The sequence below is a fragment of the Garra rufa genome, chromosome 13 (assembly GCF_049309525.1).
Source record: "Garra rufa chromosome 13, GarRuf1.0, whole genome shotgun sequence".
NCBI classification, from domain to species: Eukaryota; Metazoa; Chordata; class Actinopteri; order Cypriniformes; family Cyprinidae; genus Garra; species Garra rufa.
In genome coordinates this window covers 1,187,718-1,211,493 of record NC_133373.1, presented here as the reverse complement: position 1 = coordinate 1,211,493, position 23,776 = coordinate 1,187,718, and the positions used below count along the sequence as shown (strand labels likewise).

Genomic DNA, 23,776 nt, shown 5'->3' with positions numbered 1-23,776 from the left:
CTTTATATGTGACCCTGGACCACAAAACCAGTCATAAGGTTAAATTTTACAAAACTGAGATATATACGTCATATCATATCTCAATAAATAAGCTTTCTATTGATGTATAGTTTGTTAGGATAGGACAATATTTGGCCGAGATACATCTATTTGAAAATCTGGAATCTGAGGGTGCAAAAAATTAAAAATACTGAGAAAATCACCTTTAAAGTTGTCCAAATTAAGTTCTTAACAATGCATATTACTAATCAAAAATTACATTTTGATAGGTTTACAGTAGGCATTTTACAAAAAATCTTAATGTAACATGATCTTTACTTAATTTCCTAATGATTTTTGACATAAAAGAAAAATCAATAATTTTGACCCATACTATGTATTTTTGGCTATTGTTACAAATATACCCCAGCAACTTAAGACTGGTTTTGTGCTCCAGGGTCACATATTACAAGCTCTTCTTGAGTTTAATGACTATTTATAATGAATAGTCAATGCTCAATTGGTAAGAAATGCTCAAAGTCCAAAATATTAAATTCAAATTAATTTGTCTATCAGTTGACAAGGATGTCAGTAGATAGCCTATAATAAACAGATGTCACAATGAAGTGATGTGATGGTGACTAAAATCTACAGACAGCTTTGTCAATGGATCATTTTGAGTGAACTTTTTTAGTAGCGTGAAGACATGCAGACACTTAATTAGCTGTAATTGTGTATATTAAGTTAGCTTACTCAGTATTACATGTTAAGTTGTATTAAGATGGCGGCTTAGTAGCTACAAAACCAAAATATAAACTCAACCCCATGTTATTTAAGATATTCATGTCTTTATTTTTACCGTCACAAAGATTTTTTTTTTGGAGGAAAACATTCCAGGATTTTTCTCAATATAGTGGACTTCAATGGTGCTCAACAGATTGAAGGTTAAAAATGCAGTTTCAGTCCAACTTCAAGGGGCTCTAAATGATCCCAGTTGAGGAATAAGGGTCTTATCTAGCGAAATGATCTGTCATTTTCTTAAAAAAAGGTTTTTATACACTTAACAGCAATTGCTTGTCTTGTCTTGTTCTGTGTTGTGCGTGCATACTCCGGTTCAGGATAGTTAGGGTATGCCAAAAAACTCCTATCTCATTTTCTCCTGCAACTTCAAAATCGTCCTACAAATCGCTGTTTTACTTTTTTTTTTTTTTGCAAAGACCTTCTTTGGATGTTTACTTTGTAAACACAGGGTCTGTACTTCTGCAGCGATGTAGGATGATTTCGAAGTTGGAGGAGACAATGAGATGGGAGTTTTTGACATACCCTAACTGTATTCAACCGAAGTGTTGTGCATATAGACAAAACAAGCATTTGAGGTTAAAAAGTATAATAACTGTACATTTTTTTTGAGAATAACTGATTGTTTCACTCGATAAGACCTTTATTCCTCAGATGGGATTGTTTGGACCCCCTTGACATTGCACTGAAACTGCATTTTTAACCTTCAATCCGTTGAGCACCACTGAAGTCTACTAGATGGAAAAAAAATCCTGGAATGTTTTCCTCAAAAAACATAATTTCTTTCCGACTGAAGAAAGAAATACATGAATATCTTGGATGATATGGGAGTGAGTAAATTATCAGGACATTTTTATTCTGAAAGTAGAGTAATCCTTTAAATTGCAACTGATTACCTCAAATATTTGAGTTCTGCTAACTTGTTTGGGTATACAGTGAAGTTCTTAATCATTGATGTAGCCATTTGCATCATAAATGAACAGCTTTGATGACAAATGATATTCATCAGCCAGTGACAACCCCATATCTGTCAGACAGTAGGATGCCCATTTTCCACAAGTTGATATGATTCTTCAGGGTCTTAATGAGAAGTCTATAACATACTTTGGTTAAAATGTCTCAATGGTAGTGTAAAAAACACTCTTTTTACCTTGTCAAAATCAGCCCTTTTAGTTTCATGTTCCTTTAAATGCTAATGAGCTCTGCTGACCCCGCCCCTCTCTGCAGTGGGATGATGAGCCGTAATGTTTACTTTACCTGTGAAACTTGAGAATGACCTGATTTTAAAAAGGGGATATTACTTTTAAAGATTAAACAAATACCACTGGGTGGATTTTTATCATTGTAGGGTGGTTTTGCATTCGCTGACCCCTTTAACACAAACTAACTGGCGGCTTCCTAATGTGTTTCTGTGCTGCTGGTGTTGGTCACGCAGTGCTGGCGGATGCAGACAGCAGTGTCAGTGCGTGCCGGGGTCGTGAAACGGGATGCTGGCTGTTATTTGTGTTCTCAGATGGAGCGCAGGTGTCTTCCTCGTTCAGCAGCTGTGTGCAGAAGTCCCTCGTGGATTCTGCCGGCCAGAGCACAACTGTTTTAGGACATGCTGTTTCTTAGTGTCTTTGTTTAAGTGTTTGTGGGTCTGCTCTGCCAACAGGCCTTCGGCTGCTTGCTCTGGCCTCCGCGTTTGGCTGGTTGTTTGCAGACACAGCACTTGTTTAGATTTAGCATGAAAGAACATAGCATGTTTAAACAAGACACTTCTATATTTGGATCATTGGACTTTGTGGGTGAATCCCACAAAGAATTGTCTATGTCATAGTTCAGCTCAAAATGTAAAGAACTGATATTTTGCCGACCTGTTTAACAGTTTTTTTGTGTGGTGAATACCACATGAAGAGTGATGTTTTTTCCTTCAAAAATCATCATGACTACAAATGTGATATTGACTTTATACAACAGTTAAATAAACAAGAAGTTGATATTAAAAGACTTACGTTTTAGATAGCATATGTCCTGTTTTTGGTCAATTTCGCCAACAAAAATCATTCCAAACACAGCCACGGTACTGTTTTGCATCTCTGAGCAACATGACGGTGTTTTGTTTCATTCCTGAATGAATCAACCTCTTAAATGATTCGGTTCAAACGCAATGACTCACTTATTAACAGCGACTTGTGCCACCTACTGGTGGTTTTAATTTCACATTCAAAGTGTCTTTTCACTTTTAAAATAATTTCAAATATAGCTGCATGCATGTGTAAATACTTCTAAATGCCACTTCATATGCAACTTCTACATAGATTAGTTTTGTTGATGCTGAGTTAATTTGTTTGGTAACAGCCTTAAGGTATTATTATTTTAATTGACTATTTTAATTGATTAAATGTAAGAATTTGACTCAAAAGATGATGCACACTTTTAGAAAAAATGCTTTATAAACGTATGAGGTAAAAATCAATTTAAACTTATTGCAAAGTAATAATTTCTATCACTGCTGTGAACTGACCATACAGAATATGAAGAATATCAAAAACTTTAGGAGTCAGCATGGTAGTCCTTAAGCATAATAACACACAGCAAAATATTGTCTAATTATCGTTATAGATACAATCCCAGAAAATAATGAGATATTATTTTTTGTCAATATTGCACACCCCTAGTGGTGACGTACATTATTGGTTTCATGACAATTTCCCTGCCGACTGTATTGCAACCCCAGTGATGTTTAACCCAGAAATGCCTTTATTTCCTGTGTTACGCAGCAGAAATGCTCCGAATCAAATCATGAAACGCGTGCCTGCCAACGAAGTCACGCAGCTGTGCCGCTCTCACAGACACAGCATGTGTCAAACAGGCCCTAATAATGGTGCTTGCCTCAGCAAACAACACTAATATGAATCTTTTGCATTATGGCAATGAGAATTGGAGGGAGAATTATGCTTAAAGGTCTTGTGAAGTAGACGTCTACTTCTAAATGAGAAATATGATGATGGATAAGATATTTTGTTTTTAGAGTGACATATAACCCAGCTGTAATCATGAGCGATTTTGTGAGATTCACACATAGTGAACAAAAAAAAAAAAAAAAAAAAAAAAAATAGGCCACTGGACGAGAAGTGCTACACCACATTATTAGTTGCAGGACAATAGTGCTCTAAAAATATTGCACATTTTTCTTCCATGTTTTAATTTAATGCAGAACAATGTTTGCCAAAAACATTGCAAAAAATGCTTTTCTTGCATTGATTTTTTTGTCTTGTTTCCAGCCAAAACATCTAAAAAATCTTAAATCAGGAAGGATTTTCTATACAGGGAAAAATATTGTCTTGTTAAAATTAAGTTAAATTTAAGTCAGTTTTGGCTTGATACAAGCAAAATTATCTGATAATGGGGTAGGAAAAATAATCTAGTTGTAATACATTTGAATTAAATCATACATTTAGAAAAATTAAAACAAACAACACAGAATTTCTGGAAAAAAAACAACAACATTTGATCCTATTACTATCAGAACCAGTCTAAAATAGTCTGAATATAAAACTTATTATACAGTTGAAGTCAAAAGTTTACATACACCTTGCAGAATCTGCAAAATATTTATTATTTTACTAAAACAAATTTCACCATTGCATAAATGGAATAGCCAATATTTGCTTTTTACAGTTTTGTCTTGCTTTTCAACAATTTAAAAATATTTACTTAACACTGAACATTTGTAACTTTCTAGTAGACATTTTAGCCTAACAAACCACAATTTAACTTAAAATGAATAAGTTAGTAAAATAATATTCTTTGGCCATTTTTAAGACCCCCTTCTTGAATCTGGCATCTGTTTAATAATGCAGCCTTGCTGAGCAAAGGAGAATGCTATAGTAAATGTATTAATAGAGCAGTTGTCGTAATTGTTTGTGTTTATTGTTTAGTGATAGTTCATGAGTCCCTAACACATTTCAATGGTTTGAGTTAAAAATCTTCGTTTGTGTTCTACTGAAGAAACAAAGTTACCTACATCTGGGATGCCCTGGGGTAAGCAGATAAACATCGCATTTTCATTTCTGGGTGAACTGTCCCTTTAAGAAACTTAGCTTGTTTCTTAAATGTCTGCAAACATATTAAGATGATTTTATGCTTTAGTACAGTCAAACAGATTAATCACAGGGCCCAGAGTAGAGAGATTTTCATCGTAGCTTGGTGTACACTCATAGAAAACAGTGTGTTCGGATTTTAGCACAGGTGCATTGGTTTTCTGTTGTTGTTTTTGATGGTTTAACCTGTGCTGACCTGGCAAACATCACTTGACTTTCCATCCCGCATTGCATAATGAATATTTCATTCAGCGTGCACTGCATGCTTTGTGGTCATTGTGAGTGATGATGATGTCTCTGATGAGTGCTGGACATTCAGCAGGGTCAGAGCCCAAACATCAGCATGACTATGAAGACATCTCTGTTAGCTAGCAGTGCATGCAGCAGCGTACACACCGAGACTAACTGTACAGAATCAACAAGCATTATCGTAGCCTGGCTTTTATCTCTTTTCCATTGACACAGCACACAGCTCTTGTGCACCTTCACCTGTTTTGGAAAGTTCACCTGAACGTAATAAAAGCTGAGATTATGTGTGATGTGTGGATGCTTATATGAAGCGATCTGTAAAATAGAATGTATACAAATTAGGGATGCAAGAAAATTAAAATTCTTGGCCGAAGCTGAACAAAACTACACACTGGGCCGAAAGCCAAAGGCTGATTACCGAACACTAATTTTCACCATTGCATAAATTAAATAGCCAATATTTGCTATTTACAGTTTTGTCTTGCTATTCAATTACAAAAAAATAATTAAAAAATATTGACTCAACACTGAAAAATTTTAACATTCTAGTAGACAATTATAGCCTACCAACAAAGCACAATTTAACTTAAAATTAATAAGTTAGTAAAATAATTTTCTTTGGCCATTTTAAGACCCCCTTCTTGAATCAGGCATGTGTTTTTAATCTACAAATAAATGCAGCCTTAATGAGCAAAGGAGAATGTTAGAATAAATGTATTAATAGAGCGGTTGTCATTATTTTTGTCTCACTTTTTTATTTGATTTTACAGAACAGTAAAATGACAATGCTAACATTTCTGAATGTAGATTTTTGCTGGCAGCAGCAGATTTGTGAATGATTGTCATCTTTGGGCTTTGAACCCTGGCTAAGGAGCTGCTGTCAGAATAAACACAATTGGTGTCTGGTGTATTAGACAACAGAACGTTCTGGAGTTGATTGACTAATGGATGATTTCAGTCATCATACAGTAACCTTTCTCTTCTCATGAAGACATGCGATGCGCTTCTAAACAGTCTCTCGCTGTCGCTGCGCGGAATGATTCTTGCGTCTTTCTCGGACAGTTTTAAATGCTTCCACATGTTTGCTGCATTAGTGCGCGCCTCTATTTGATCGCATCACGTCATTGTTCGCTATCATTTATTTGGCCTTTTCGCTTATTAACCATAACACCAAAAGAGTTTTTTGGCTATTTTCAGCTGAATAATTTCCCAAATGCATCCCTAATAAAAATGTTGCATGTGCACATCAATTCTATCATTGAAAATCAGCTTTAAATTCCTCCTGCAGGAAGCTCAGAAACAAAAGTAAGCAGGAAATAGCTTCCACTCACTGTACTAAGCTTGCTGAGACATGTAAACTCTTAGACGGCTATGAGAGATAGTTTAACGCTGAGCTGAACAGCCGAACTATGTTTGGGTATTTGATGTGAAGATGTGATAAACTAACCTGAGCATCAAATACACACGCTTCTGTTTTCCACAGCTGTTGAACAGTATGAAGGTCACAGTGTATCAGCATGAGTCTGCTGTGTTTCCTCAGCTCAAGTCACTCTTTGACTCAAGTCTGGCCAAACTCAGATTTTGAGCCGTTCCTATAGAGACAGCAGCAGGATTTCAGAGTGTGTCCCTCAGGATAATGAAGCCCAACTCATATTCCATATCCAAAAGCTGACTTATTTCCTGTCGAGGAGTATAAACCGTCAGATTTGGATGGTAAATCATCTGCTGCCCCAAGAGACCAGCTACTGGGTCAACCAGTGCTCAAAACAAATGCCATCATGCACAGCTGTGTGGTTATTCATTAAATGTGAATGCCTGGTGCAAATTAAAATCTTATTCAGTCTAAAACACAATTTCACACAGATGGAAAGTGGATTTCTTTATGCAGTCAGCAGTACAAATGCCTCAACTACCCAAACAAACACATGCAAAGAAAGCCATAGGATAGGAAACAAACATTTCTTATTAATTTAGTCATGAACTAGGAAAATAACACACTTTATTCAGAAAAATGTTGCATTTCACTCATTTCATGATTCCTTCAGTTCACTGCATGAAACTGATCTCACGATACAGTACTCTCACAATACTTTGAGTAAAGCCAAATAGAGTTAAAATGGTATTTTTGTATCTGTGTCATTGATCTTTCACCTCAGATTCCAGATTTTCAAATAGTTGTATCTTGGGACAAATGTTGTCCTATCTTAACAAACCAGACATCAATGGAAAGCTTATTTTTTTCAGCTTAGCCTAAATGTCAACTTGAAAAATTTAGCTTTATGACTGGTTTTGTGGTCCAGCGTCACATATATGGTCAACAGTTAACAAAAAGTATTGTTTTTTCCTCAGCTGTGAACATGAATATGTTTGCACTTAAGTAATCACGATTCTGCTTTGCTAAAAATGCTGAATTATGTTAGACACACATGCTCAGACACTGTCATTGACTACATATTTATTAATGCATTTTATTTTTTAAATTTTTTGTAATTAATAAACATGAAAGATGAAAAGTGTGAGCTGGGTTTACTATGTGTGACCCTGGAACACAAAATCAGTTGTAAGGGTAAATTTTATTAAATTGAGATTTGAATGCTGAATAAACAAAGTTTCAAGTGCTGATGTATGGTTTGTTAGAATAGGACAATATTTGGCTGAGATACAACTGTTTGAAAATCTGTAATCTGAGGGTGCAAAAAAAGAATAAATCTTGAAAATATTGAGAAAATCACCTTTAAAGTTGTCCAAATAAAGTTCTTAGCAATGCATATTACTGATCAAAATAGTATTGATATATTTGCAGTGGGAAATATACAAAATATATTAGTGGAACATGATCTTTATTTAATATCCTAATGATTTTATAAAAGAAAAATGTATAATTCTGAGCAATGCAATGTAATTATGGCTATTGGTACAAATAGACCTGTTTTACTTAAGACTGGTTTGTGGTCCAGAGCCACATGTTTGATACTAAGCCTGAGGATTTTGGTGTGAAAAGGCTTTTACATTTGACAAAAATCTGACTTTTTAAATTAAAAACAAACAAGCAAGCCCTGCCCAGATTTAAAAAGTAACGCAAAAGTAACTTAACGCATTACTTTGCATAAAATGTAACTAAGTAACGTTATTAGTTACTTTTTTAGGGAGTAACTCAATATTGTAATGCATTACTTTTAAAAGTAACTTTCCCCAACACTGCTTGTAAATATAAATATTAACACAAAATAACATCTCTAATGAATGTAGTTCCAGTTTCATTACTTTGGATACTATGGTAAACAGTAATAGTGATTTTTGACACACGCATACATCCAATAAAGCATTTTTCCCTTATAATTAAAAAAAAAACAAAAAAAGCATGGACTACCAAAAAGTGTCAATACATAAGCAGTGAAATGAATTCAAGTACCATCCTGTGTTGTACTGCAATGAATATTCTGTTTCACTTTGAAATGCAATGCATTGTGCAAGATAAATGTGCTTCAAAATCTCACTTTTTAGGCTGTTTTCATCAGTTGAACATGAATGCACATGTCCTCTCTGTCTGAAACACAACATGGCCTCTCACCGTCTCCAAGCAGCCACATTCCACAGGTATACTTCTGGTCGTCATAGCAACTGCCCATACTCCCACATTGCTTTTGCCCTCTTGACTCGACTCCGTTGAGTTTAACTGCCGAACTTCAGCTTGACGCCTGCATCAGTCTGTCCTGCATTAGACTGTGAGCTGCTGTAGAGATGCACATAGTGCTAGTGTTTTGTCTACTGCTCTGTCTCTGTTGTTTGTGTATGTAAAGTGAGAAATACGGTTGCACTTGACCCTTTTGTCCTCTTTCTATGCGGCTGAGGGCTGTAATGCGGTGTGTGCTATCTGACCTTTAGCATGTGGAGTCCACTCCGATCCCCACGGTTAATAGCTAAACCATCAACGAGCATCATCAGCATTTATGACAGAGGAAAGGTTGTTGAAGAAACATGAGGGGAAAAAGCATTCCTCTCTTTCATTTGAGATCCATGTATTTACGGTCACATGTCAATATTAGCTACTTTTATTTGACTGGCTGCAAATGCAAATTCACCTCAACCAATGTGAACTTGAAGAAGTGTGATTTGTTAAAGAGTAAATGTTTGATTTGTTCTGGCTGGAGGCGTCTTTTTATATTTTAAAGACTCCATTAGGTTAAATTTGGTAGTTGCTATATGCTCTCAGATGTTGACAAAGCAACCTTTTTAGCGGATATTCTCATTGGACATATACAGTTTGCAAAAATGACTGTGCACACATTTTTGTCCAATCAAGAACTTAATTAAACACTCTTTCTCACATGAAAGCATGTTTTTTTTTGTCTGAAACTGACCAGGAAGTAATACTTAATGCATGTGATTTAAAGTGCATAACTCTTTTGATTTGTCTTGCCCAAACTGGCCTATTAGAACAGGACAAACACTCAACACATTAAGAGATTTAATGGGTTTTTAAACACAGATGAAGATGCAACTCATTTATGGTGGTATGTCTTTTATATTCATTGAAGACACAGTATAAGGAGAAAGAGACAGGTCTTGTGTGCAGAATGAATGGAAGAAACCACAAAACAAATTTTTATGTGGGATTCATTACATCTTTCTTAATAACAGATAACACCTTCTGATCTAAGCTCAGGCCAGTGAATTCAGTCTAGGCCTCTTTAAGCATTTGTGAGCAGTATGTTGAGGTGTGATTGATAAGCATTAGGACAGCATGCTGACCAAACCGGTGAACTAAAGTGAAAGTGAAACACAGTGATGCCTCTAATCACCACTTTGATAATGAAAGACGTTTGGTGGCGATCTGTCACATACAATTCTTTGGATTTAATTGCTTGTGTTTTAGTGTGTTCTTAAGGGAGGAGTGCATACATTCTGAATACCACAGTTTTATATACCCTCATATAAAATTACAACCATCTACAAAATCTGTTTATTTTAAAGATTTACTTTTTTGAATGATTCATTGGTGTGTTGCAGCTGTTGTGCCATCAACAGCTCGGTTTGTGCGAGTCTCTAGTAAACAACTCGCAGATTCAAAAGATCCATTCAGAGGGAGTCACCAACTCACTGATTCAAATGATCCATTCAGAGCGAGTCTCCAACTCACTGATTCAAAAGATCTGTTCAGAGTAAGTCTCCAACTCACTGATTCAAATGATCCATTCAGAGCGAGTCTCCAAATCACTGATTCAAATGATCCATTCAGAGCGAGTCTTCAACTCACTGATTCAAATGATCCATTCAGAGCGAGTCTTCAACTCACTGATTCAAATGATCCATTCAGAGCGAGTCTCCAACTCACTGATTCAAAAGATCCGTTCAGAGCAAGTCTCCAACTCACTGATTCAAATGATCTGTTCAGAGCGAGTCTCCAACTCACTGATTCAAATGATCCGTTCAGAGCGAGTCTCCAACTCACTGATTCAAATGATATGTTCAGAGCGAGTCTTCAACTCACTGATTCAAATGATCCGTTCAGAGCGAGTCTTCAACTCACTGATTCAAAAGATCCATTCAGAGCGAGTCTCCAACTCACTGATTCAAATGATATGTTCAGAGTGAGTCTCCAACTCACAGATTCAAAAGATCCATTCAGAGCGAGTCTCCTACTCACTGATTCAAATGATCCGATCAGAGCAAGTCTTCAACTCACTGATTCAAATGATCCATTCAGAGCGAGTCTTCAACTCACTGATTCAAATGATCCATTCAGAGCGAGTCTTCAACTCACTGATTCAAATGATCCATTCAGAGCGAGTCTCCAACTCACTGATTCAAAAGATCCATTCAGAGGGAGTCACCAACTCACTGATTCAAATGATCCATTCAGAGCAAGTCTCCTACTCACTGATTCAAATGATCCATTCAGAGCGAGTCTCCAAATCACTGATTCAAATGATCCATTCAGAGCGAGTCTTCAACTCACTGATTCAAATGATCCATTCAGAGCGAGTCTTCAACTCACTGATTCAAATGATCCATTCAGAGCGAGTCTCCAACTCACTGATTCAAAAGATCCGTTCAGAGCAAGTCTCCAACTCACTGATTCAAATGATCTGTTCAGAGCGAGTCTCCAACTCACTGATTCAAATGATCCGTTCAGAGCGAGTCTCCAACTCACTGATTCAAATGATATGTTCAGAGCGAGTCTTCAACTCACTGATTCAAATGATCCGTTCAGAGCGAGTCTTCAACTCACTGATTCAAAAGATCCATTCAGAGCGAGTCTCCAACTCACTGATTCAAATGATATGTTCAGAGTGAGTCTCCAACTCACAGATTCAAAAGATCCATTCAGAGCGAGTCTCCTACTCACTGATTCAAATGATCCATTCAGAGCGAGTCTTCAACTCACTGATTCAAATGATCCGTTCAGAGCGAGTCTTCAACTCACTGATTCAAAAGATCCATTCAGAGCGAGTCTTCAACTCACTGATTCAAATGATATGTTCAGAGTGAGTCTCCAACTCACAGATTCAAAAGATCCATTCAGAGCGAGTCTCCTACTCACTGATTCAAATGATCCATTCAGAGCGAGTCTCCAAATCACTGATTCAAATGATCCATTCAGAGCGAGTCTTCAACTCACTGATTCAAATGATCCATTCAGAGCGAGTCTTCAACTCACTGATTCAAATGATCCATTCAGAGCGAGTCTTCAACTCACTGATTCAAATGATCCATTCAGAGCGAGTCTCCAACTCACTGATTCAAAAGATCCATTCAGAGGGAGTCACCAACTCACTGATTCAAATGATCCATTCAGAGCAAGTCTCCTACTCACTGATTCAAATGATCCATTCAGAGCGAGTCTCCAAATCACTGATTCAAATGATCCATTCAGAGCGAGTCTTCAACTCACTGATTCAAATGATCCATTCAGAGCGAGTCTTCAACTCACTGATTCAAATGATATGTTCAGAGTGAGTCTCCAACTCACAGATTCAAAAGATCCATTCAGAGCGAGTCTCCTACTCACTGATTCAAATGATCCATTCAGAGCGAGTCTCCAAATCACTGATTCAAATGATCCATTCAGAGCGAGTCTTCAACTCACTGATTCAAATGATCCATTCAGAGCGAGTCTTCAACTCACTGATTCAAATGATCCATTCAGAGCGAGTCTTCAACTCACTGATTCAAATGATCCATTCAGAGCGAGTCTCCAACTCACTGATTCAAAAGATCCATTCAGAGGGAGTCACCAACTCACTGATTCAAATGATCCATTCAGAGCAAGTCTCCTACTCACTGATTCAAATGATCCATTCAGAGCGAGTCTCCAAATCACTGATTCAAATGATCCATTCAGAGCGAGTCTTCAACTCACTGATTCAAATGATCCATTCAGAGCGAGTCTTCAACTCACTGATTCAAATGATCCATTCAGAGCGAGTCTCCAACTCACTGATTCAAAAGATCCGTTCAGAGCAAGTCTCCAACTCACTGATTCAAATGATCTGTTCAGAGCGAGTCTCCAACTCACTGATTCAAATGATCCGTTCAGAGCGAGTCTCCAACTCACTGATTCAAATGATATGTTCAGAGCGAGTCTTCAACTCACTGATTCAAATGATCCGTTCAGAGCGAGTCTTCAACTCACTGATTCAAAAGATCCATTCAGAGCGAGTCTCCAACTCACTGATTCAAATGATCCGTTCAGAGCAAGTCTTCAACTCGCTGATTCAAATGATCCGATCAGAGTAAGTCTTCAACTCGCTGATTCAAATGATCCATTCAGAGTAAGTCTTCAACTCGCTGATTCAAATGATCCGTTCAGAGCAAGTCTTCAACTCGCTGATTCAAATGATCCGATCAGAGTAAGTCTTCAACTCGCTGATTCAAATGATCCATTCAGAGTAAGTCTTCAACTCGCTGATTCAAATGATCCGTTCAGAGCGAGTCTTCAACTCGCTGATTCAAATGATCCGATCAGAGTAAGTCTTCAACTCGCTGATTCAAATGATCCGATCAGAGCAAGTCTTCAACTCGCTGATTCAAATGATCCGATCAGAGCAAGTCTTCAACTCGCTGATTCAAATGATCCGATCAGAGCAAGTCTTCAACTCGCTGATTCAAATGATCCGATCAGAGTAAGTCTTCAACTCGCTGATTCAAATGATCCATTCAGAGTAAGTCTTCAACTCACTGATTCAAATGATCCGTTCAGAGCGAGTCTTCAACTCACTGATTCAAAAGATCCATTCAGAGCGAGTCTCCAACTCACTGATTCAAATGATCCGTTCAGAGCAAGTCTTCAACTCGCTGATTCAAATGATCCGATCAGAGTAAGTCTTCAACTCGCTGATTCAAATGATCCATTCAGAGTAAGTCTTCAACTCGCTGATTCAAATGATCCGTTCAGAGCAAGTCTTCAACTCGCTGATTCAAATGATCCGATCAGAGTAAGTCTTCAACTCGCTGATTCAAATGATCCATTCAGAGTAAGTCTTCAACTCACTGATTCAAATGATCTGATGTAGAGTGAGTCTCCTGCCACTGATCCACTCAGCGAATGTCCAGAAAACAACTCAAAGCGAGTCTCCTGCCTGCTCACTGATTCAGATGACAGTAGATATAAAATGCTTTTGATTAGTACACAATACTTTTACTGGAGTTCTGTTTTATTAGGGTATCTGTACTTCTACTCAAGCACTTGATTTGTTTGCTTCATCCACCACTGGCCACTAATGCAGAGTTACAGGTTCAGTCCTAAAGCGGCCGTGACCTAGAAACTGGAGAGCTACTGGCAGCACACTTCTGCTCGCTCACCGTTTTCCAGAGGAGCGAGAGCCGCTGCCCCCATTACAACCTCACTGCACTGAAATCTCCAATAAAAACTGCTTGATGTCTTCCAGTAGCTGAAGAGTGAAGAATGCTGAGCTTTGAGCGTTTATTCATACGTTCATCCTGAAAGGGAATAAAGCAGTCTGTATAAACCATGGGAGAGCTCTTGTGTGTCCTGCCCCGCACAAACTGCCTAACAATCAGCCTGACAATAGCATCTTTATGTCCTCATAGGACAGAGGCTTATTTTTCACTCTTCCTGGCTTGATCCTGCTGGCCGGGTGAGCAGCGGGACTCTTCATGCCTGCTGTGTCATGCATCGATTAAAAAGAAAAGGCTCAAAGCTCATAATCTGAAGAATCATATTCTGCACTTTTGTAGCATATTCCCCTGAAGTCCCCTTATTACATAGTACTAGTCTAGGTTTCTCACATCAAAACATCAATTAACTGCAAATAATGCCTGATACCTTCTTAGAATGATTTGGTTTTAAACTAAGAATGCAACAACTAATTTTTTCAGTGCAAAACTTACATTCTATAGTTGTAAACATTATCATGTTGTAATAAAGTATAAATGTAATATAATTGCTATGTTCAGATCCGTAAATGTTTCTACTGCCTTGTATCAGTTGACATTTAGTCTGTGCTTTTGTTTTTCTGTATTATCATTTTTAATGTAAATTTAACTTCTACTTAAAAAATGGTAAGAAAAATGATATTGGTGCTTTATAGCATGGCTACGTTCAATATTTGTTTGCATTGGACATTGTTTGAAGGACAACATTAATGTTTTTAAGTTAATTTTTTTGAATTATTGTTTTGAGATTTTATAATAAATAAAACTAAATAAATGAATAATCATGAATAATGAAAGAATCATTTGTTGCATCTCTAGTACAAACTTTACAACAATTTAGAATGAAGTAAAACGAATAATATGTAAAAAAAAGTTAACAAATATGCAACAAATACATTTTTAATAAACATAAATATTTGCAGTCTTACCCCCGGTTTCACAGACAAGGCTTAAGCCTAGTCCTAGACTAAAATGTAAGTCTGAGCTGTTTCAACTAAACAAAACTTGCACTGACTGATCTTAAAATATATCAGTGCCTTTGTTTTGTCTCAAGATGCACACCAGTAATGTTTTTTTCTAAGTAAACCTATAAAAAACTGCATAAAATGTCCTAAGTGAACTATGGGCTAATCCTGGCTTAGTCTAAGCCCTGTCTGTGAAACCAGGCCTTAGTGTTTAGTGTTTAAAACTGCCGAGTTACTGCAAAAATGATTTTTATTATCTTGTTTTCTAGTATCTCTAAAATTCTTAAACCAGGATGTGTTTACTTGAGAAGTAAAATGACATAAGATATTATGTCTAGTTTTCTGAAAAGACTATTCAAATTTTGTTCGTTTTTGCTTAAATCAAGCAAAATTATCTGCCATTGGGGTAAGAAAAATAATCTTAATTCAAAGGTTAAACAAGATGATTTTTCTTGCCCCACTGGCAGATCATTTAGCTTGTTTTAAGTAAAAACGAACTAATTTTTAACATAATATCTTAGTAAGTAAAGTAAACACACATTCTGATTTAAGAAGAATTTTTAGATATTTGTACTAGAGAACAAGACAAAAATACCAAGGAAGAAAATCATTTTTGCAGTGCTCTAGGTGGTGAATTTCAGTCAACAGATACACTTTTCAATCACAAAGTTTCCCTCATTAAAAATACATTTCCTCCACACTATTGTCAGATGCTGATGATTCATTGAGTCCAGTGCAAACAGAGAAGTGCTTGTGTTAAAGTGGCCTTTGTTTTTGTCTTAGGTGGTTGCAATGTTACACTGGAAAAAATGCATTTATTACTAAGATTTTTTTGTCTTGTTTCCTGCCAAAATATCTAAAAATTCTTAAATCAAGAAGGATTTTCTAGACGTCTTGTTTTCAGAAAAATCAAGTAAATATTGAGTGAGTTTTTGCTTGAAACAAGCAAAAGAATCTGCCAATGGGGTAAGAAAAAAAACTAATTTCAAACAGAAAACAAGATTATTTTTCTTAACCTCTTAATCCTTCTTGATTTAAGAATCTTTAGATACTTTGGCTGGAAACAAGACAAAAAATCTATGTAAGAAAAGCGTTTTTTTTTTTTTTTTGCAGTGTGAGCTGCTGCACTGGGATTTGAGAGCTGCTGCAGACAGCACTAGTTTTAGTTATGTTTGAGTATGAACTGTGACTGCTCGAATGTAATTAAAGCATTTCACATGATGATTTAGTGTATTTCACATCTCTGTCTCCTTCCCTGTGTTCTCGCAGCCGCAAAACCGGCCAGTACAATGTCCAGCGGTGCAAAGCGGCCGGTGCGGCTCTGGGCTCCAGCTCAGGTAAGGCACCATACCAGCGCTGCAGCTCCCAGGACTCTCTGGACGAGCAGGCCATGGTGGACTACTACAAAGAGGTAGAGATCATCCAGCGCAGCGGAGACACAGAGACTCAGGAGGATGTGCAGCTGAAGGTGGCTGATGGTAAGAACCGCCTGCTTTACCTGCATTACAATGAACCACCCCTAAGCCTCACAGATGCAGCTCTGTACAGAAAACTAAACTAGTTTTGGATTATTAAATCGAAGACTGCTTTTAAATATGAACATTAATTAGAAACTATAGTCACACTGGAAAAAAATGCTCTTGTTTCCAGCCAAAATATCTAAAAATTCTTAAATCAAGAAGGATTTTCTAGACGAGTAAAAATTGTTGTTTTCAGAAAAGAAAAATCTAAATTAAGTGTGTTTTTGCTTGAAACAAGCTAAATAATCTGCCAATGGGGTAAGAAAAATAATCTTGTTTTCTGTTTGAAATAAGATTTTTTTTTTGTTTATCCCATTGGCAGATTATTTAGCTTGTTCTCACTTAATTTAGATTTTTTTTTTTCTGAAAACAAGACAATAATTTTTACTCGTCTAGAAAATCCTTCTTGATTTAGGAGTTTTCAGATATTTTAGCTGGAAACGAGACAAAATATCTAAGTAAGAAATGCATTTTTTTTTTTTTTTTTTTTTTTGCAGTGCACAATTTTGTGACTATAAATTACTTTTCAATAAACTCCTAACATGTTGCTTATTAATAGTTAGTAAGGTAGTTGTTAAGTTTAGGTATGGGGTAGATTAAGGGATCTAAAATATGGTCATGCAGAATAAGACATTTATATGTGACCCTGGACCACAAAACCAGTCACAAGAGCCGATTTTGTGAAATTGAGTTTATCTGCTGAATAAATACAACTATTTGAAAATCAAGAATGTGAGGGTGCAAAAAATGCTGAAAAATAAAACACCTTTAAAGTTGTCCAAATGAAGTTCTTAGCAATGCATATTACTGTATGTGGATTAAACCCTACACTCTTTAAAATAAAAGTGCTTTAAAAGGTTATTCACAGCGATGCCATAGAAGAACCATTTTTGGTTCCACAAAGAACCATTTAGTCAAAGGTTCTTTAAAGAACCATCTTTTTCTTACCTTTTTATAATCTGAAGAGCCTTCTTTTTTCACAAAGAACCTTTTGTGAAACAGAAAGGTTCTTCAGATGTTTAAGGTTCTCTATGAAGCCATTTAGACAAAAAAGGTTCTTCTATGGCATCGTGAAGCATATTTATTTTTAAGAGTTTACAGACTTCTTTTTTTCAAACAAGTGGTGAGTCATTAGCACCATTATTTTGTATGGCTCTATGTAAAAGGCTATGTTGCAAAAGATTGTGATGACAAATGGGTTTCTTGTACATTTTCAGCGTGTTTTCTGCTTAGTTCAGCATGCAGTATGAAGCAAGATTAAAACATGACTTGCACTCACATTTCTGTCTCACAGTTGGCACACACAGTACCTCTCTGAACCACAATCAGTGGAAAAACGGGAAGCTCCTAAACAATACCTCAAACACTGCAAAAATAATTTTCTTACTTAGATTTTTTGTCTTGTTTCCAGCCAAAATATCTAAAAATTATTGAATCTAGAAGTCAAAATTATTTCTTTTTGTTTTCAGAAAAAAACAAGTCAAAATGAAGTGAGTTTTTGCTTAGAACAAGCTAAATAATCTGCCAATGGGGTAAGCAAAGAAATCTTTGTTACAAGCAAAATCAAACTTAATTTTGATTTGTTTTTACTTGTCTAGAAAATCCTTCTTGATATAAGATATTTTTTAGATATTTTGGCTGGAAACAAGACAAAGAATCTAAGAAAAGCATTTTTTCCAGTGAAGTATTAGACTCACTTTTATGTTTAAACTCATAAAAATGACAGGAAACAGAAGAGAGGCCTTGAATGTTGTTTGAAGAGCTGCATGGTTTGAAACTTCAAAAATAGATGGACTAAAATGATTTCTTTGAGTAAATGGAAAATTTAACTATACTGCTTGACCTGGGTAGCCTTATGAATGGTATGCTTTTTATACCACAAGATTGAATATTTATCTATTTCCATGTGTGTTATGGTCAGTGTTGGGGGTAACACATTACAAGTAACGGAAGTTACATAATAATATTACTTTTTCAAGTAACTAGTGAAGTTATGCATTACTTTTTAAATGACAAGAAAATATCTGAGTTATTTTTTTCAAGTAAGTAATTTTTATATTTTTTTATATTAAAAACTAACAAGCAAGCCCTGCCCAGATTTAAAAAGTAACGCTAACGTAACGCATTACTTTCCATAAAAAGTAACTAAGTAACGTAATTAGTTACTTTTTTAAGGAGTAACTCAATATTGTAATGCATTACTTTTAAAAACTGATTATTGTAGCAGGAAATCATGTTTAATATATTTACCATTTTTACATTTTAAATCCGAACTCTTCTTAAAGGCTCTGTATGTGGTGTTGTATACTTATGTTCTCCATGTGTAAGAACAATGGGCTTAACTTGCAGGAAGAACAATACAATAAAAACCACAGACAGAGATCAGTCTTGACATCAGCGGGAATTGTTTGCCCCTAAAGGAACAACAAACTGTGACTTCCTTAACCTCTGTGGGTGTCTGAATTGTGAAGTGACCGGAAAAGGAAGATATTTCTGTTTCCTGTCAGAGCTGGATTAATGCATTCCTCCTCACCACAGCCGTGATGAAAATAACACATTGTGACACACATAAAATCATTTATGAGGAGAATACAACAAAGCAAGTAAGATAGTGAGTGTCAGACAGTGCTGTATGTTCATCTTGTGTTGTGTCCTGCAGAGGGTGAGCAGGAGGAGGCGTGGCTCATGGAGGCGGGGCTTGGGACGCTGTTCGACGAATCAGCTTCAGACGGCGAGGACAGCATCGTTCTATTGTCAACTCTGACCCGAACGCAAGCGGCCGCCGTGGAGAGACGTGTGGAGACGCTCAAACAGACGCTACGCAAACGCAACAAACCATACGCTGTACCAGATGTTCGAGAGATCTTTAAACCATCACCTGATTCACAGAGTAAAGTACGTGAGCACATTAATGCTGTGCACAATGCTGTTTCTGCCCCTAATACAGTATGTCATATGTAAATAAAGATATTAACAGGGTTGCCATGGGCAGTGTTGCGGATAACGCATTAAAAGTAATGCAAGATTACTTTTTTCAAGTAACTAGTAAAGTAACGCATTACTTTTTAATTTACAAGAAAATATCCTAGTTATTTTTTTCCCCAGTTATTGGTTGAAAGCTCTCCTGTCCTCATGTTGAGAGAAATCGGGAGTAAATTTTTACTTTAGTGCATGCATTAATTCATCTCACTCAAAATGAATAAAAACAGTGAAATGCAGCTTAGAATATGACGCAAACCTGCAATAATTAAATATGTTAAATTATACTAATTTTATCAACCAGTGCCTTTGTTTCTGACCTTAGATGATCCAATGCAATCATACTAATAAGCAAAAATTAAACTAACATTTTGATTTTTATTTCTGAGGAATGTTAAACCTTCTTCTTCTTCGTTCTACTTTATAGAAATTAATTTATTTTTCCTTCAGCCTGAGGCTTTTGGTGTGAAAGGGCTTTTACATTGTACTTATTTTTTGACGTAAGTACATAATAGTTAAGGCCACCTAATATAAAGTGTGACCTAATATTGTAATGCATTACTTTTAAAAGTAACTAACTAACGTAATTCGTTACATTTGATGACCAAGCTTCAGCAGGATGACCGAGATTAGATATTGTTGCACACTTGTAAAGCACACATGTGAAGACAAAAATCTGCACAAAATCAGATTTTTTTGCATCTGTTCTGAGCTACTTCCAAATGTGGTTTTTAAATCAGATACATATTGGATATCTGGACCTGCGTCTAAACACGTATATCAGATTCATCACAAGTCAAGGGAGAAATACTTACCCACAAACATAACTTTTCTTAATCTCGTAATATGATGTAGATGTTGCCTGTTTGTGCTCGCACAAAAAAGCTGTTTCTTTTTTTGAAGCGGAAACTTTATATATAGACCATGCAGAGATATTCAGAGCACAGAAACGGATTTTGAGCTGCTGCCCCTTGAATTTTATTAATAACTACTGTTTTATTGTATTCACACATCAGTGACAGCTTTAAAATAATTTGTTTATCCATAAAGGAAAATTCTGTCTTTAATCACTTTAATAAATAATTGAGAAAAGTCATTATTTTTGATTTCTTCGAGCACAAAAAGTATTCTCATAGCTTTATAAAATTACAGTTGAACCACTGATGGCGCATGGACTATTTTAACAACGTCCTTACTATGTTTCTGGTATAAGCAGTAAATTCAAAGTCTTCAGTCGTAAAAGAATTTATGTTTTTTGAGGAAAACATTTCAGGATTTCTCTCCATATAGTGGACGTCTATGGTGCCCCGAATTTGAACTTCCGAAATGCAGTTTAAATGCAGCTTTAAAGGGCTCTAAACTATCACCACTGAGGAAAGAAGGGTCTTATCTAGCGAAACGATAAAAAAAAAAAATACAATGTATATGCTTTTTAACCTCAAATGCCCGTCTTGTGTAGCTCTGCATGAACTGTGTGTATTCTGGAACAATACAGTTAGGGTATGTCGAAAAACTCTCATTTTCTCCTCCAACTTCAAAATCATCCGATATTGCTGATTTAGCTTTTTTGGTTTTTGTAAAGGGCGTTTGACCTTCTTTGCACGCTCACTTTGTAAACCCTTGATTGGTACTTCCACAGCGATGTAGGACGATTTTAAAGTTGGAGGAGAAAATGGGAGTTTTTCGACATACCCTAACTGTCTTGAACCAGAAAACACACAGTTCACGCAGAGCTAGACAAGATGAGCGTTTGAGGTTAAAAGTATATAAATTGTCAATTGTTTTAGAAAATAGCTGATTGTTTGGCTAGATAAGACCCTACTTCCTCGGCTGGAGCCCTTTGAAGCTGCATTTAAGCTGCATTTTGGAAATCCAAACTCGCAAACACCATAGAAGTCCACTATATGGAAAGAAACCCTGAAATGTTTTCCTCAAAACACATACTTTCTTTACAACTGAAGAAAGAAAGACATGAACATCTTGAATGACAAGGAGGTGAGTAAATGATTTGTAAAAGTGAATATAAACAGTTGGGACAAAAATGGTTTCAAAGATTGAATCTGTGCATTAAGCGTTGCAGTGTAAACGCAGCCTTTCTGACATTTTTTTACAGGCTGTTACAGTGTCACCAATTGCACAGTAGTTTCCTGTTAATATACATTTCAGCACAGTGTAATAAATAACTGAGATTATGTAAAAAAGTGAAGGACTATTTACAGTTTAAAGGATGCATGATAAATCACAGACATTATCGTCATTTATTGTGCCATTTTGAGTGGTTTATTAAGGACAGCCACAAGTTGTGATTTATGTTTCTGCTAGATCAGCCCTAAATAATCGATACTGAGAAGACTGAAAGTCTAAGGCTCTGAGAAATGGAGAACAACATCTGATGCTCCTGCTATTCCAGCATGATCTGAGATGATCCAAAGAGCATCAAAAACTGACAATCTATGCAAAGACTCACATGATCAGTGTCACTTACTCACTGATGTATTAGTCACCTAGAAAGGCAGAATCTGATCTGGTCTTAGACTTTTGGATCCCAGTTTATGTTGATGCACTGATTCATGGCACATGCCAACAGTTTGTTTCTCTTGTTTTACATCGCTTTCTTTTTCTGACAGGATGAGGCTGAATCCACAGAAAGAAGTGGGAGCAATAAACAGGAAGTGGAAGGACTGGGTATGTGTCATGAGTTAAAGTGTTAAAGCTTCTGTTTTATGGCATTCCTGAACATGTTCACATCTAGTGTTTAACTGCACGACTGAGCAACTTGAAATGGCAAAGCATCACGCTTCGAGAAATGCTGAGATGTCCATGGCTTTTGTAACTGAAAATGAAACATTTCACTGATATAAAAGTTGTCTGTCAGCGTCCTCTGCGTCACCTGTACATAGATACAGTACAAGCAGAAGATAAATAGTTTGTTTTCAATGTAAATGATAATCAACTATAGGCTGATGGAAATACATATGATAGAGGTGTTGTAAAGTCATTTCTAGTCAGCGCATGAGCTATTTATGCTGATGGGTTATCTGGTTTTATGTTTTATAGTGTTCATACTTTACCCTGGGTTAGTAATCAATCCTGGGTTGTCAAGTTTTGACATGGATTTTTTTAATTATCAGTAATATCAATGTAACATATTTTTGTTCCATAATTATTATTATTTTTATTAAGAGAATATTTCATGGTACTAATTAATATTTGTCATAATCATGATCATTTTTTCCCATTGAAGATAATAATAATAATAATAATAATAATAATAATAATAAATGTATTTTTTTGAAAAAAAAAAATATAAATAGATTTTTATATTAATTTTCAATTATTGCAGTATTTAATGTTAAAATAGAGACAGCCTTTAAAAAAACTAATTTTTCAAGTTGGATAAGTGCCATCTGGTTGAAGTAAAAAAAAAAAGGAAAATTCCTTAGTTTAGCCACTAGATTCCTATATAGCTCTATATAAAAAGCTTATAAATTCTCTAGTTGTTTTTCGACATAAAGACTTATTTAAGTTCTGGATTTGGATATAAATTTAGACATTCTTAAAGACAACATCTTGTATAGGTTTTTTTGGTTTGAAATGCATTAATGCAAATTTTTGCATTCATTTTACTACAGTCAAACCTGAACACAGAGAAAGACACTTTGTTACACATAAAATTAAAATTCAACAAAAATGTAACAGGAATTAACATGAATTCTTTTTCAGCAGGTAATTAATCTGATTTCAGTGTCTTGTTTGAGTCTTCTAGCTCAATTGTGCTATATTGTTACAGCCACACCAATCCTTGGGGTCTGTTTTTATTGCATTTTTGATCGATTTATTGATTTTATTTCATGCATTTGCAAAAACATGCTTTTTGTTAGTCACACTAGTTTATGTATGTGTGTGGAGTGCATCTATTTTGTGTTCCTGATATTTTATAGTGTCACACCTTCATTGCTGTGCACTCTTTTTATGCATTGTGAAAGATTTGTGAATTGCACAGACAAAAAAATTCTCTGTATTTTCGTATTTGTATTCGTGCATATTTCCCATTCATTTCCAATGGCGATCATTTTTGACCGGGAACGACACAAGTGTGACATTTAAACTTTTTAGAATCAAGTCGAATTTTGAAATTTGTGGTCCATAGCGACTACCATAAATGTTACATAGTTTTGTACCATTCCAAAGAAGTAGCCATTTTTAAAAATTCAAAGCATTATTTTCCCGCTCTAAAATGACCAAACAAAACCAGAGGGATAAACATTGAGTTAATGCTCTTATTTACCTATTTGCAAAGTTA

At 35.9% G+C, this 23,776-nt stretch overlaps 2 protein-coding genes across 3 annotated transcripts in view; both read left to right on the top strand.

The window, feature by feature from the left end:
* Positions 1–23,776, top strand: part of LOC141283608 (A-kinase anchor protein 7) — a 286,494-nt gene that overhangs the window by 188,721 nt on the left and 73,997 nt on the right. The window lies entirely within an intron of this gene.
* The window catches only part of LOC141283611 (rho GTPase-activating protein 18-like), a 39,363-nt gene that overhangs the window by 839 nt on the left and 14,748 nt on the right, over positions 1–23,776 (top strand). Inside the window, exons 2-4 of the mRNA XM_073816920.1 lie at positions 16,244–16,452; positions 19,154–19,389; positions 22,101–22,158. Coding sequence (XP_073673021.1) covers positions 16,244–16,452; positions 19,154–19,389; positions 22,101–22,158 — 503 coding nt within the window. The remainder of the gene's footprint in view (positions 1–16,243; positions 16,453–19,153; positions 19,390–22,100; positions 22,159–23,776) is intronic.